Source organism: Ipomoea triloba, chromosome 5, assembly GCF_003576645.1.
Source record: "Ipomoea triloba cultivar NCNSP0323 chromosome 5, ASM357664v1".
NCBI classification, from domain to species: domain Eukaryota; kingdom Viridiplantae; phylum Streptophyta; class Magnoliopsida; order Solanales; family Convolvulaceae; genus Ipomoea; species Ipomoea triloba.
In genome coordinates this window covers 4,674,576-4,690,038 of record NC_044920.1, presented here as the reverse complement: position 1 = coordinate 4,690,038, position 15,463 = coordinate 4,674,576, and the positions used below count along the sequence as shown (strand labels likewise).

Below are 15,463 nucleotides of genomic sequence, written 5' to 3'. Positions count from 1 at the left end.
GTTTACCTAGTTCGATACAATAGTATCTATGTTTGGAAGACCACCATCAGTGAGTCCAATCCACTATCTCAACCAGTCTTGAAAGAAAATTGGTGAAGATAATCAACTAGTTTCCAGATCTCTACTAGTGTAGGATCTATTCTGTTAGAGTCCTCTTTAGCACCATAAAGCCTACACCTATCTAATTTGCCACAATATAACCAATCATAAAATAGGTTTTACAATATTTAAACACTAACAGTTGAAGTGTTGAACAGAGGGAAGCGGCACCGTACTATTTGTTTGGGTAATGGAAATGTTGTTCTAGGTGAACCAATGGAATTCAATCAACTAGTGTCAAAAAATTCAACTTGCTTCCGGCAAGTGCTAGCACATCCCAATGAGTACTTTATGTTGGAACTGTCGTGGACTTAGCGACCCACGTACAGTTAAGGAAATCTTAGCTTTGGAAGCCAAGAATAAGACAATATTTATTTTTCTTATGGAAACGAAAGTCCGACATGTGTATATGAAAAGATTGAGAATTAAGTTGAATTTTGAAAGGCTTGTTTTATGTGGATGGATGAGGCATTGGAGGTGGACTAGTGCTACTATAGAGGGAATGTGGAGTGGCTAATTTGATTAGTTACTCGAAACAACATATTGACGTTCAAGTTAGGTTGCTTGGCAACGAACCTTGGAGGTTGACATGTTTTTATGGATTTCTAGAGAGATGTCGAAGGTAACAATCATGGGACCTCCTACGATCTTTAAGGTCCAATTCCGATCTCCCTTGGTTAGTAGCTATGAATTTTAATGGCATTGCTACTCAGTGTGAGAAACGTGTGTTGGGAAAAATACAAGACAAAGAATATTTTGTGGTTCTCAATCTCCTCGATGTTTTAGTCAATATTTACTATTCACCACAAGGTGGTTAATGGTTAAGATCCTTTAAATAGTATGTGGTCTTAATTTTTTGGCCCTTACTATTTAAATATGGTTATTTCTTGAGTTTGGAACAATTAGACAAGATTTTGTGGTATATTTCTTATGTACTCTTTGCTGGCAGAAACTAGAGTCCATGAAGCATTTATTTTGTGAGAGTTGCCAGGTAGTGCCATTGTAATCTAGTCAGTTTGGTGTCCCATTGCTGAACATGGAAACTGATTTTCGAAGTTGGCTTTTGGGAATCCTATCTCAATTATATTATAGATAATAAGTTGAAGTGCGTTGCTTTATGTTGGAGCATATGAAAGAGCAATCAAGAATAGTTCGATTCGTTGCATGAATGGTCCTTATTTAGCGGAAGCGCTCGCAAACAAGGGAGTGCTATATATCGTGGATTATGTAGAGAGGGTGGTAGAATATTGTGATTTATTCAGATTGGCAGATCTTGTGTAGGATGCTTAATGATGATTTACCCAATTTCCCTTATGCAGGGTGTGTTATTGGTGAATATCATACTCTCAAACGACATTTTGAATTAGTGTCCTTTCGGTTTATCTGCAGATTAGCAAACCAGCTAGGTCATGCGTTAGCTAGATTTTTGAGTTATTAGTCTGATCCCTCTATTTAATTTTCTACTATTCATTCTTGTATTGAACATTTGATTTATTGAGTTTTAATGAATTCCTTAAAAAAATACTCTCTCCGTCCCATTTTATGTGTCTGATTCGGTTAACGAGGTTTGACTAAAGTTATTTTTAATTCAAATTTTCATAATATTAAGTTTAGTATTATTATACAAAATTTATATATTTATAAACTACACTAAAAGTACTATGAAACACAAAAAATCAAATTTTTAAAAAAGTAAAAAATAATAAAGAAATAAACAAAGAAGAAATAATTGATTTGATTAATAAATAGTAAGTAGAACAGATAAAATGGGACAGATGGAGTAATAATCTACTATCTACTATACTCATAAGAGTCAAAGAAAGTTCGGACTATAATGGGTAGAAAAAATGACGGTCAAATTATTAAATCAAATGGATAGTTCAGATTGTTTAGATTTATATTTTTCCTTGAGATTTTCTAATTTATCCTTAATTATATGATTATCCGTTAAATATTCTCTTTTAACTTACCCATTAATTTCTATAAGTAAGGTCTTAGGTTCGAACCTCATCCCAATCAAAATTGGCATAATTGTTAAATATATACCACGAATATGTTAGATTATATTATTCAAAAGTAAGTACTCCACTCTATTACTTTTATTAAATTAAATAAATTAGTAGTTACAAAAAAAAAAATAATACATATCCATTTCTTTAATTTATAATTCAATGTCTACAATGTATTTATTCAAAAAAAAAAAAATATTCATTATCAAAAATTTTAAAAGGAGATATAATTTCATTAGTTATGTTGTCTATACTTTCTACAATGCAAATATTCATTACCTTTAAATTTATTGATTAATTATATTCACTACATTGTTCATTGTTTTCTTTTTACACTATCCTATAATTAAATGTCAAAGACCTTGTGGTCTAGTGGCACCCGGTTGCACTCTCATGTGTAAGGGAGTGAGTTCGAGCTTCAACGGAGTCAACTGTTGACTCTTTGTGCTTCAGTAGGTTGAGAAAGTAGCTATGAACTGCTTAGACTACCTACTTTTACATGAGAATATACGACACACATCTCACAGCACATGAAACATGTACTTACTTTCACATGAGAATATACGACACACATCTCACAGCACATGAAACATGTAGGGGGTTGCACAGCACATGAAACATGTAGGGGGTTGCTATTGTCAAATATCTATAGGCAACAACTATATCTATAGGCAACAACTAAGATCTCAATCATATATACAAACACAACGAGACAAATTCACAACTTTCTATTGTCAAATATCTATAGACAACAACTATATACAAACACAACGAGACAAATTCACAACTTTCTATTGTCAAATATCTATAGACAACAACTATATACAAACACAATGTTACCCGAAAGAGAATTAAAAAGGCTCAATCATATATACAAACACAACGAGACAAATTCACAACTTCTCAATCATATATACAAACACAACGAGACAAATTCACAACTTTCTATTGTCAAATATCTACACAACGAGACAAATTCACAACTTTCTATTGTCAAATATCTATAGACAACAACTATATACAAACACAATGTTACCCGAAAGAGAATTAAAAAGGCTCAATCATATATACAAACACAACGAGACAAATTCACAACTTCTCAATCATATATACAAACACAACGAGACAAATTCACAACTTTCTATTGTCAAATATCTACACAACGAGACAAATTCACAACTTTCTATTGTCAAATATCTATAGACAACAACTATATACAAACACAATGTTACCCGAAAGAGAATTAAAAAGGCTAAGAGAATTTCAAACTCAAAAAATAGTATTTATTTATACTATTATTTTTAGACTAAGTATTTAGATGAGTTTTTTACAAAATTACAAACATTTATTTTAGTGACAATTATAATAAATCTCTACTATATTGTCTTGCATTCATAAACTTTGAATTATCGATTTAAATAAATAAATTCAGCATTCAATTACATAGAACATCTCTTATATAATCTTGCATTCCTTGAAATACTTATTTAATAATAAACATTTGCCATTTTCTCATTAAGCAGGAATCCGTTTTCTTGTTTACATCGGGTCACTCCGGTCAGTCAGTCATCAGTGTAATGTAACGGATAATGTTCTCTCTATCCTGCTCACAGCATCCGCCGTTCTCCGCCTCTATCCTCACCGGAAAGCACCACACTACCGCCACCTCCTCTGCAATTCTGTCTTTCAATTCCTCCTCCGGCGACCTCAGCCGGGCTACTGCACACAAGCCTCTGAAAACCTCCTCTTCTGAAAACTCCAAGCTCCTCCTCAAGAATTCAATTACTCCCACTCCAACCCCTCCCGCTGTCGTCCCTCCACCACAAAATGTCGATGCCAAGCTCTGCTTGTCCAGCGAACAGTCCCCGCCGGTAGCTCCTCAAGATACATCTTTAGGAGAATATGAGAATGGTTCTTTGGGAAATTTGGAAAATTCAGACTCGGATGAAAAGGATACGAGAGGAGTTGAATTTAGGGAAAAAGGAAAGATCTTTGTAGGGAATCTTCCATTGTGGATCAAGAAAAATGAGCTTGCAGAGTTATTCGGGCAATTTGGGCCTATTAAAAATGTGATTTTGATTAGGGGTCACCATGAAACTGACAGAAATATGGGGTTTGGGTTTGTGATATATGGAGGGTCCAGTCCCGAGAAGTCGGCTATCAAGGCAGTTCAGTTCGACGGAGTTGAGTTTCATGGGAGGGTGTTAACTGTGAAGTTGGATGATGGGAGGAGAATAATGAAAGATAAGAACAAGGGCAGAACGAGGTGGATGGAAGGGAGCTCAAGTAGGAACTTCAGGAAGGTTGTGGAGTCGCAGCCAGAGAATTGGCATGCAGTGGTGCGTGCATTTGAAAGAATCAACAAGGTATATGTTTGCTGGGTATGTTGTTTAGTTGTTGGAAGTTGGAAGTGAATCCTGCCTGCCAAATATGGTTTTTAGAATGTGAATACTATGCCCGCTAGGGCTTAGCTCACTGGTTCAGTAGGCCGTGTTTGGGAGAAGATACCAACTTTCAAAACTCGGCAGTGGAGTGTGGGGATTATGCTCTAACTTGGCAGATCCCTGCTGAGCCAGTGAGTTACCTTGATTTACTCATTTACATCCTCTCACATGCCCTGTCTGATCGGGGTGTGGAGGCTCTTGGGTTCGGAGAAGAGAATGTGAATACTATTATTTGCTGCACAAATGCGATTGAAGGAATAAAGAAGAATCAATAAGTTTGAGTTTAATGGCTATTACTGATATGCTTTTGCAATGATAGAAATGGGTCAATTAACTGAATTGTATTTAAGGAACTATATATAGTGGATGTTCATTTTAGGTAACTCACTTTGTGTTATTTTGCATCACTTCAACTGTATATATGATTATGATCATTGTAGCCATCCAGGAAGGAGTTTGGGATGATGGTGAACTATTATGGTAGGAGAGGAGACAAGCATCGAGCCAGGGAAATGTTTGAGAAGATGCGCTCTAGGGGAATAGTACCAACATCCTACGAATATACCAAGTTAGTTTCCCCCTATAAAATGCGGTTTCAGTTTATAGCTGTTCGTCACTACCAAACATGTTGCCATGTTGGTACTTGATTTTGTTTGGAGATATACTGTTGAGTATTCACTCTTGAAAGCATATTTGGTTACTTTCGTACCTCTGAATTTTTCAAGTTGGAATCAACACCATTTTGTGTGTGAGTCACCAAGTGCACATTTGCATTTCAAACATGTCACCATTGTTTGCCATGGTGCTTTATTTTGAAGTACTTGTATAATAAAGCATTTGCATTTGTAGAAATTTCATATCTAAGAAATTAAGGGTACGTGGATAATCATAATTATCATTTGCTGGTTTAGACGCCTCACTATTCCAAAGGTTAAGTTCCTTGTTATCCATGGTACTTTATTAAAGGATTTCTATTTTGCGCAGCCTGACTTATGCTTACACAGTGAGTAGAGACATGGAAGAAGCACTTACTTGTGTGAGGAAAATGAAAGATGAAGGAATTGAAATTAGTGTGGTAACTTATAGTATTATTGTTGGTGGATTTGCTAAGGTTGGCAATGTTGAGTAAGTAATTTGCATCCCTTTCTAATAGTTCTCGGTTTATATCACATTCAATCTTTTCTGCTTGCACAGTTTACATTTTCCTAATGATTTTCATTAAGCTGGTAAAATTTTGGGTGTAAATTGTTAATTGTGGTTTTTTGGTGGATTTACTTTATGCTTTAAGAAGCGCATGTGCTTTCATGCTTCCTCCAATAGCCAAGTTTTCTTATCCATTGATTGTTTGGATTAATTTATTAGATTTTATATGGGAATTCCAAACTTTATTGATGTCCCCTTTTCCTGTTTATGCAAGAGCTGCAGAGCACTGGTTTCTGGAGGCCAAAGAGAGGCATGCAACCTTAAGTGCGAGCATATATGGAAATATAATCTATGCAAACTGGTATTTTATCCTCAATTTTGGGTCTCCTCTCCATTTATTCAATTTTATTTTATATTTGCATTTTCCAATAGTAAAAGTCCTTGCCTTATTTGTTGCATTATTTAATTAATGTGTCATTTTGCTGACCTGGTCATTGTTTGATTCACAAGTTGCTATGTGGCTTTCTTTTTCTTCTGCTTTCCTCATTTTTATATGGTAAGACTAATGTATTTTTAGGAGCTAATGTTGTTGGAATTTATTATTAAATGCAGCCAAACTTGTAATATGGATCGAGCCGAAGAGCTATTGAGGGAGATGGAAGAAGAGGGTATTACTGCTCCAATTAGTATATTTCACACCATGATGGATGGCTATACAATTACTCGAAATGAAGAAAAATGTCTTCTTATGTTTGATAGGCTTAAGGTAAGAATGCGCTTAGTAAAACTACTCGGTGTGGATGTGAAAATTTGTATTTTAGGTTTTCGAATTTGTGAAACTTGAAAATTTTATCAAGTAATGGAGGCATTAAAAATCCTTTGGATAAACCATCTTGGTTGGCATGATTGGCCGTGCACTCTCAACCCTTAAGAGAGTTCGGGAGTTCAAACCCCCTTTCATATGGAAAAACCAATATGGTTAGCACTTTGCCCCTTAATTAGGTCAGCCCAGTGCGAACGGGGATTAGTCTAAGTATGGTATGGGCTTAAAAGGTGTCTACTACAGTTAGGGCCTGCTCAGGACACCTCGTGGTCTAACCAAAAAAAAAAAATCCTTTGGATATTACTTGCATTTGGCATACGTGACCTCACTTTTGTCGACATCATATGATGGTTGCATGATCGTGTCTAACAAATGCACATGTTATTTTAGTGAAGCTATCTGACTAAAGCAATGCGAATTCTACTTGGAAATTAAAATTCTTCCCTCTGGCCAGCTTCTGACTTTAATTGGTGCTGCAGGAGTGTGGCTTTACACCGTCAGTAATCAGTTATGGATGTCTCATTAATATCTATACTAAGGTGCATTTTCCTCGACTTAATCTCTACTTGTAAAACTGTCTTTGGTTGTTTTACTTGCTTCCTTTTCACCGTACTGCTTCCTAAAATTCCCAAGTAGCTTTTCTAACATCACGTTTTTGTATTAATGCGCACAATGTTAAAATATTTCAAGCATCTGATATTCTTTGTCAATTCCATGTCCAACCAATTGCAGTCAGGAAAGATTTCTAAAGCTTTGGAAGTCTGTGAAATGATGAAATTGGAGGGCATAAAGCATAACATGAAAACCTATTCCATGTTGATCAATGGGTTTATTCATTTGCGGGATTGGGCAAATGCCGTTGCTATCTTTGAAGATGTGATAAAGGATGGTTTGAAGCCTGACCTTGTGCTTTATAATAATATCATCGAAGCCTCCTGTGGCATGGGCAATATGGATCGTGCCATTCGTGTAGTTGACGAAATGAAAACGCGGAAGTTTAGGCCTAGTTCACAAACATTTTTGCCTATCATTCACGCTTTTTCAAAAGTTGGAGAAATACGCAAAGCCCTTGATATTTTTGACGTGATGAGGTGGAGCGGATGCATACCAACTGTCCACACGTATAATGCTATAATTCTTGGCCTTGTTGAAAAGCTTCAGGTAAAGTTAACTATCTTTCTTAGGAATTTTTGCACTTGGGTAGAGCATCAAAAGCAATGCATGGTTTCTATCTTTTCAAATCCACGAGACAATATCAATTAAGGCATCCATGCTGGCTAAATATTTGCCTATTGTTTTCTACATATATACTTATATTCCTAAACGAGCTCCATCTCCATATCATTATATATGTCTATGCAATCAAATTACTAGATTGCCAACTATTATGTACTGTGACGGCACCTCTGTTACCATTCCAAATGGGTGGTCACACCGGTGGTGGAGGCATTGATTTTTTGGGCTGAAAAAAATTGAGAAAGTATAGAACAGATACTACCTTGTAAAGAATCATGTGTTTCAAAAAATAATAATTATTATCTGGATTAACATCTCTGGGCATTCAATTTTTCATTGCTTAAGCATGTTTGCTTATAATTCACTCCTGACAGTATGGCATTCTTGTGACAAACCGTAGTTGATCATTGAATCATATGCCTTAGGTTACTTATGGGTCAATATTTTTTTAATGATTTTATACTTCCACATGACATTGACATTTCACGGTTGAAAGTCTTTGATACGATTGTTTTTTCTAGATATATTACATGAACATTGTGCTACACTAAATATAGTCGTGCATCCAACTCTATACAGATGGAGAAGGCTGTGGAAATTTTGGATGAGATGTTACTGGCCGGTGTTAGACCTAATGAGCATACATATACTACAATCATGCATGGTTATGCATCGGTTGGTGATACTGAAAAAGCATTCGAGTATTTCTCAAAGCTTAAAAATGAGGGGCTGGAGGTCGATGTGTATACTTATGGGGCACTACTCAAGGCATGCTGTAAATCGGGAAGGATGCACAGCGCTTTGGCAGTGACAAGAGAAATGAGCAATAAAAACGTTCCTAGGAATGCCTTCATATATAACATATTAATGGATGGGTAAGGATTGTTTTATACCTGATATGCTTTCATTAATAAGTCAAAAAAGCTAGTTAACAATCGTAGCACCCGAAGAAAAGCGGGCATGTGCTCTTTCTTTGATTCTTAGGCATTCTTTCTACTATGTTGATTTGAATCCTTGGTTCTATCTATTCTGTTGTCCGTGAAGGTGGGCTCGAAGAGGTGATGTGATGGAGGCTACTGACCTGATGCAACAAATTAGGAATGACGGGATTCAGCCCGATGTCCATACATACACATCTTTAATAAGCGCTTGTTGTAAAGCTGGAGATATGCAGGTAATAATGTAATATATGATTATTATTTACCAGCAGGTTACCATTTCATGTTTATTGCTAACAATTTGGTTCTCTAAAACGGGTGTATGAATGTTATTGCTTTGACACTATCCTGATTCCTGATCCTAATGAATATTCCTATAGGCTATAGCGCATTTGCTTTTCTTTCTTAGGTGTTTAAGAGTTAGAGTCCCACATTGAAAATTAACTAATTAATTGATTCAGTCTTTTAGTGTGGTTTGGCCCATGTGCATTATAGCCCAGTTGAGTAACCTTGGCTCAATCTTAGATTATATCATAGTATTAGAGCCTGTTCAGTCCACTTTGTGTTCACCCGGCTGTCTACCTGTGGTATTGGTGGCGTGGTTGTCCACTAGAGGGGGAGTGTTAAGAGTCCTACATTGAAAATTAGCTAATTGATTGGATTTAGTCTTTTAGTGTCGTTTAGCCCTTGTGCATTATAGTTCAGTTGAGTGACCCACATTTTATGCATTTGTAACAATCTGAAGTCATGTTGGAAAGAGGCATTTACGTGAAGTTTGCTCTATCATATCATTCCAAATGATGCATATACACACTTCATTGATTTTTTGGTTCCGTTAGAAGATAGTATATCTTCGAGTGCTGGATTAGTTTGAATGAATGCATATTGAGTATATTTATTGTCAGAGAGCAACGAGAACAATTGAAGAGATGAAGTTGGTTGGAGTGCAACCTAACCTGAAATCCTACACCACGCTCATAAATGGTTGGGCACGGGCATCTCTCCCAGAGGAAGCTTTGAAATGCTTCGGGGAAATGAAACGAGCCAGGCTGAAGCCAGACAAAGCTGTATACCATTGCTTAATGACCTCGTTGCTGTCAAGAGCCACAGTCAACGACAGTTACATTTTAACAGCGATCAAATGCCTTTGCGGAGAGATGGCGGAGGCCGGGTTGACGGTTGACATGGGCACCGCTGTCCACTGGTACAGGTGCTCGCGCAAGATTGAGAGGACTGGCGGGGACATCACCGAGGCGCTGCAGAAGACGTTTCCGCCTGATTGGAATCCAAATAAGCTTCCTAACACAGCTTCTTATATCAATGGTGAAGGTGATGGTTATGATGATGATGCTGTTTATGATTAATCGATTATTGTTTAGAGTCTCACATTGAAAATATAAGAGAGAACATATGGGCTTATAAGGTCATGGGTTAGACTGGCTAATTGATTGATTTAGTCTTTTAGTGTGGTTTTGTCCATGTGCATTATAGCTCAGTTAAGTGACTTTGGTCCAATCTTAGATTTAAGCAAAGATTTATAGGGTTAGACAAGTAATATAATGATTGTCCCATGAAACTGATTCTTGATGCAGCTCAAATTTTTTGACAGTAGTTAGATTACAGTTAGTTAGGGCTAAGCTTCATGTAAGTTTAAATTTTCTTAATGCTTCCAAGATATTTCTTGGGGAAAATATTGCCAATACATGGCATATGTATATATGGAAAATTCTACAATGTTGATCAACACCGGTGTCAGTTGTATCAGTTGTATATAATATTGTTAGTGTAAATTCAACGCATGATCCTAACATATAATCATAAATCCGATTGGAAAACAAATGTGTTCGTTTTTTTCTATGAAATAAGAGTTCGACTCCAATAACTCTCAAATCTTACTCACTCAAATTTACTTCTTGATGTGGCAGGCACTGATAGGTTATTTTTTTATGTGAGCTTTTGTAAAAGTGTTTACATCAAAATTTTAAGCGTGAGAGTAGAAAATGGGAGTACATATAGTATTTTCCATGAAATAATAATGATTAAAGAAAACCTTTAGGTTGCTTGGAGCCAATCATTATTGTGTGGATCGTGGTTCACATAGTTGTGTGGACCACGGTTCAAACACACATAAAATATATTATTTTAATTCATAAAATACATTATTTTAACACATAAAGTATATTATTAATTCATAAAGTACATTAACTTACTCTATAAATTTCATTATTCTAACACATAAAATACATTATACATTATTTTAACTTATAAAATATATTATTCTAACACATAAAGTATATATTATTTTAACTCATAAAATACATTATCTTACTCCGAAAATTTAATTATTCTAACACATATAAAGTATATTATTCTAACTCATAAAACACATTATCTCATCCCAACATATTCATTATTGTAACACGCGTACGGAACAAATAATTTTTTTAACATTAAAACAACGTCGTTTTCAATTGTGATAAACACAATTATGTGGACCGTAATTTGACACTTGGAACACCTTGGGCCTCACCGCCTCAGAAATTATATAATAATAATAATAATAATAACCTAAAGTAAATGGATTAATATTCTTTTGACCCATAGCTTATTGGTTATGCAGGGAGGCTCCCAACTATACATATAGGCTCTAAATTCCAATTGTTTAATTAAGGAACCTTCAAAGCATGCAAAGTGACATTGGAGCTTTTTGTCCCTAGTAGTAGCCAACAACATTATAATAATATACATACATTAATTATAAGAAAAAAAAAAACCTTAATCATCCTTGAAGAGGCCTTAATTACATTTGACTTTATAAAGATATTTATAAAGATGTCTGCCTAAAGCCTTAATCTGTTCTTATTAAATTAATTATGTTATCTAAATATGATCCTCATGTTTAAAGGGAACATTATGAATGGTGGATGTCTAACATAAATGGCCTTTGATCTTTTCTTTTTTTCTTTTTAAATAATAATTAATTATTAGTATATTTTGACCAATTATTGGAACATTATTATTATGAAAAGAAATGGATTATTGAGTTAAAGTGGTTGCAATCATGGAAGGTCAATTTGCATGTGGCCTTATCTGTACATGACTTGTGTAGTATAAATCATGGAGAGTGGTAGGGAGGAGACAAACCAGTTCATGCACACACATTTTTGCTCCTTCTAAGAAACTCTCTAATTAACTATATCTACACATACATACATACATATATGTTAATCTCAAGATTCCCATACAAAATCTTCTTCTTGCAATATACTCCGTATCTTTTTTTGGTTAGATAATACAAGTTTTCCAGTTTCGTCGAATTATATCCTGGACCTATGAGGAGGAAAATCGAGTCAATCTACTTTTGAGACTCAACAACAAATTGAATCGCAAATTATATTGTGGACCATAATCATGGCTGATACTGCAGTTGTATTGAATAGATAGTGCAGTTGTGTTGAAAGGAAACTGCAATTGCGCGGAACAGAGATCGTTCATCCGTTCAACACAACTGCAGTATCCTTTCAATACAACTGACTGCAGTATCAGTTCAACACAACTGTAGTTCCAGACGGATGACACGGCCTCTGTTCCGCGCAACTGCAGTTCCCTTTCAACACAGCTGCAGTATCCGTTCAACACAACTGCACTATCAGTTCAACACAATTGCAGTATCAACCATGATCCGTGGTCCACAATGCACTGTGGACCATGGTCCATGGTATAACGACTGAAATTGAATTGTACACTTTTGCTCACAAGAATATTATTTCTACTTTTAATCTCATGACTGTTAGGCTACTTCCACAGTTCCACATCTAGTCATCAAGTATTATTTTTGTCACATTTGGTACATGACCTTTTTCTGTCACGTTTAGTCCATATGAGTGATCTGACCAAATGTCTTATAGAAAACGACCAGAATTCATCACATTCCTAGTTCAGAAGAACCATGCTGGTTTGAACACCTTGGTGCTTTTCGAGTAACGATGAATGATTTCAAATAAGAAATGTGATGCATTCTGATTGTATTCTAAAAAAAATGTAGCAAAAAATGAAAGTTACGCGCAAACAAATAATAAAAATAATACTTGTTGACTAAATATGAAAGTGATATAATAATTTTGGGACAAAAATGAAAATAATTTCAAATATGCATGCTACAAATTGGACCTCCAAGACAAAAGGATAACACACAGGGTAAAAGATATGCATGATATCGGCTAATCCAAACACAACACTCTTTGTGTCCAAAGTAGGCGTCCATCTTGTCAAACATGACAAAAATGTGAAAGCTCTTAAGGTATGACAAAAACTCAAAAACCAAAAGTTTTTGAGGTTTTTTTTTTTTTTTTTCTTAAAGATTATAGTCTGCGCATTTGAGAAACACATACATCACACATACAACACATACAACACCCAATGAGCATGTGTAGTACCTTTCACACGCCTGAGGGGTGTTTTAGAGTGGTTGTCATTTACGATCATTTCTTTTTATTATTATTATTATTATTATTATTATTATTATTATGTTTTAAAACTTGCAACAATCCAACTTGACAATGAGTGTCCACAAAAATTTTAAAAAATAACTCAATTACTGGAGTTGCTCTAATGCATTGAGGTAAACCTTGTTAAAAAGATTTGAGATCAACCAGTTAAATGAAAACATATATCATGAATGAAAATGAAGAAAGCATTGATCGATGCCAGTAGACGTTAAATTAAAATTTACGTAATCAATAAATACGTCTGTAAGTGATAGATGATATTAAACTCTTGGCATTTTAATTTTTAAAATAAAAGATAAAATAGGATAATCATACAAGTATGTGGGACACTCCAATTGTGTCACATGCAATGCCTTGTATATGCCAATGTGTCGTGTCCAATCCTAATGGAAATTAAATCAACCTAGCTAAGATCCGATTTGTTTTTTATTTTTGTTTATTTGTTAATGATGCTAGAAGTACGTTGCATAGTACTTGAAAATGATGAATTAAAAAAAGAAAAGAAAACTGTACTTGAAATGCATCATCTTCTATTAAAATAGATTCTATTCATGAACATTGCAATACATGATTCAAGATTCTCAAATTAAAAACCAAAAAAAAATTGAAATACATTTATTTTGAATAATAAATGAAAAACTATAAGAATTTGGTTAATATATGGAAGAAATAATGATTAAAGTAGTGTACTAAATCTTTTTAAAAGACAAGTGTGCGAAGTGCGAATCATCTGATCGACTTTGACAAATCAAGCAAGTGGGGCCGAAAATACTGGATTTGGAGCAGGCACCGCCTGAGAATCTTAATTAAGAGCCTACTGTTATTATGCGTTTGTAATATAGAGGCTGCGGATGACAGAACTCTAATGGAATACTGGTAGTTGTTACGTCGTTTTCAGCTGAATTAAAAAAAAATGAAAAAGAAAAAGGAAGGGAAGTTTCATTTGATAAGAATGCAGAGAAAGGCACATGTTTCATTTTGTCGACAAGTCCAAAATCCACCCTGTGGTGTTTCAACTTACACCAAGCCTGTTGATTCACCAAACCAAGCTAAGCAAATGCTTTCTCTGCAATCAAATGATATGATATGATTCAAACCTTATCATCACCTCCATGGGGGAGACGGGGGGGGGGGGGGGGGGGGGGGGGGAGTTGTGAATATACTTGTATAAGTTTTGAAAATTTTAACTATTCAGTTACTTTATCCGAAGGGTTACATCTTCACAGTTAACCTTTTGTTGAGAATGCACAACAGAAAAAATTGTTTTACCCCTTTTGATTAATTATTTTGCACGTAGTGTTTAGTTTTTAGAAATGTTAATAAGATTGAGTGTGGATATGAATGTAGTAAAATGAGAGAGAGAGAGAGAGAGAGAGAGAGAGAGTTTTTAGTGGTTTTTTAGTGATTCGGCCAACTTAGCCTACTCCATGACCATTCTTATCCTTTAACCAAAACGAGGTTTGCACTAATCCCTTAAGTACAAAGAAGAACACTACTCAAGCCTTGAACACCAAGCCGACCTTAAGCTTTTNGGGGGGGGGGGGGGGGGGGGGGGGGGGGGGGGGGGTTCTGGGTATCCCTGCCATGCTTAATTTTGATGATTCATTTATTCACCAGCTGCCATAGACCCCATTCTATTTGTCCTTATGGTGTATCAGCTTTTCAAGTTTTCACAAATATATTGGATCTTAGTTGTGCCACTGCACATGCAACTATACAAATATTTGTTTAGTGTCTGCCCCTTCTTTTTTGTGATATATATACAAAGGGTTAAAAACAAGGGGAAATATAGTTACAATTATGTAAATATTATAATGTAGACGTGTGTGCAATGCAATATTAGAGTATGCACGTAGCAATATATATAGCAGTGTGCATATGATTATAGTGGCATTCAACAATGCACACGATGTTGCGCATGAGTGCACAAAGTCCGCTCATAGCACATAACAATACCCCTTCTGTTATCCTCTTATATGCTCTACGGGTTCATCTCACTAAATTAAAGCATCTACCATTAAAAAATAATTAAATATTCTTATAATAATAATAATAATTTATTTATTTAAATGAAAGCGTTTAATAATATAGAAGCTCCTAGTTTGTTGTTGTCTTACCTATTTCGACATTAGGTTTAAATTTTGTTTATAAATTGTTGTTGTCTTACCTATTTTGACATAAGGTTGAAATTTTATTTGTAAAAAATTGTCTCTTAATTGATATTTATGGGTGATTTAGATTGTTGATTAGGCGTAGTAAGTTG

At 35.1% G+C, this 15,463-nt stretch overlaps 1 protein-coding gene across 1 annotated transcript; it reads left to right on the top strand.

The window, feature by feature from the left end:
• The first annotated feature begins 3,642 nt into the window (after positions 1-3,642).
• On the top strand, positions 3,643-10,482 carry LOC116019904 (pentatricopeptide repeat-containing protein At5g04810, chloroplastic-like). Its single transcript, XM_031260275.1, has 10 exons — positions 3,643-4,474; positions 4,993-5,120; positions 5,537-5,677; positions 5,970-6,056; positions 6,308-6,461; positions 6,998-7,057; positions 7,251-7,679; positions 8,334-8,629; positions 8,799-8,928; positions 9,598-10,482. Exons 1-10 carry the CDS (start codon positions 3,698-3,700, stop codon positions 10,054-10,056), a joined length of 2,661 nt encoding a protein of 886 aa, XP_031116135.1. The 5' UTR covers positions 3,643-3,697; the 3' UTR covers positions 10,057-10,482.
• The last annotated feature ends 4,981 nt before the right edge of the window (positions 10,483-15,463 follow it).

Bases quoted from the DNA above. Each gene is read 5' to 3' on its own strand.
- LOC116019904 (XM_031260275.1), top strand. From the start codon at position 3,698: ATGTTCTCTCTATCCTGCTCACAGCATCCGCCGTTCTCCGCCTCTATC. The intron at 7,058-7,250 runs GTGCATTTTCCT...AACCAATTGCAG, and splicing joins TCATTAATATCTATACTAAG to TCAGGAAAGATTTCTAAAGC. The intron at 8,630-8,798 runs GTAAGGATTGTT...TTGTCCGTGAAG, and splicing joins TATAACATATTAATGGATGG to GTGGGCTCGAAGAGGTGATG.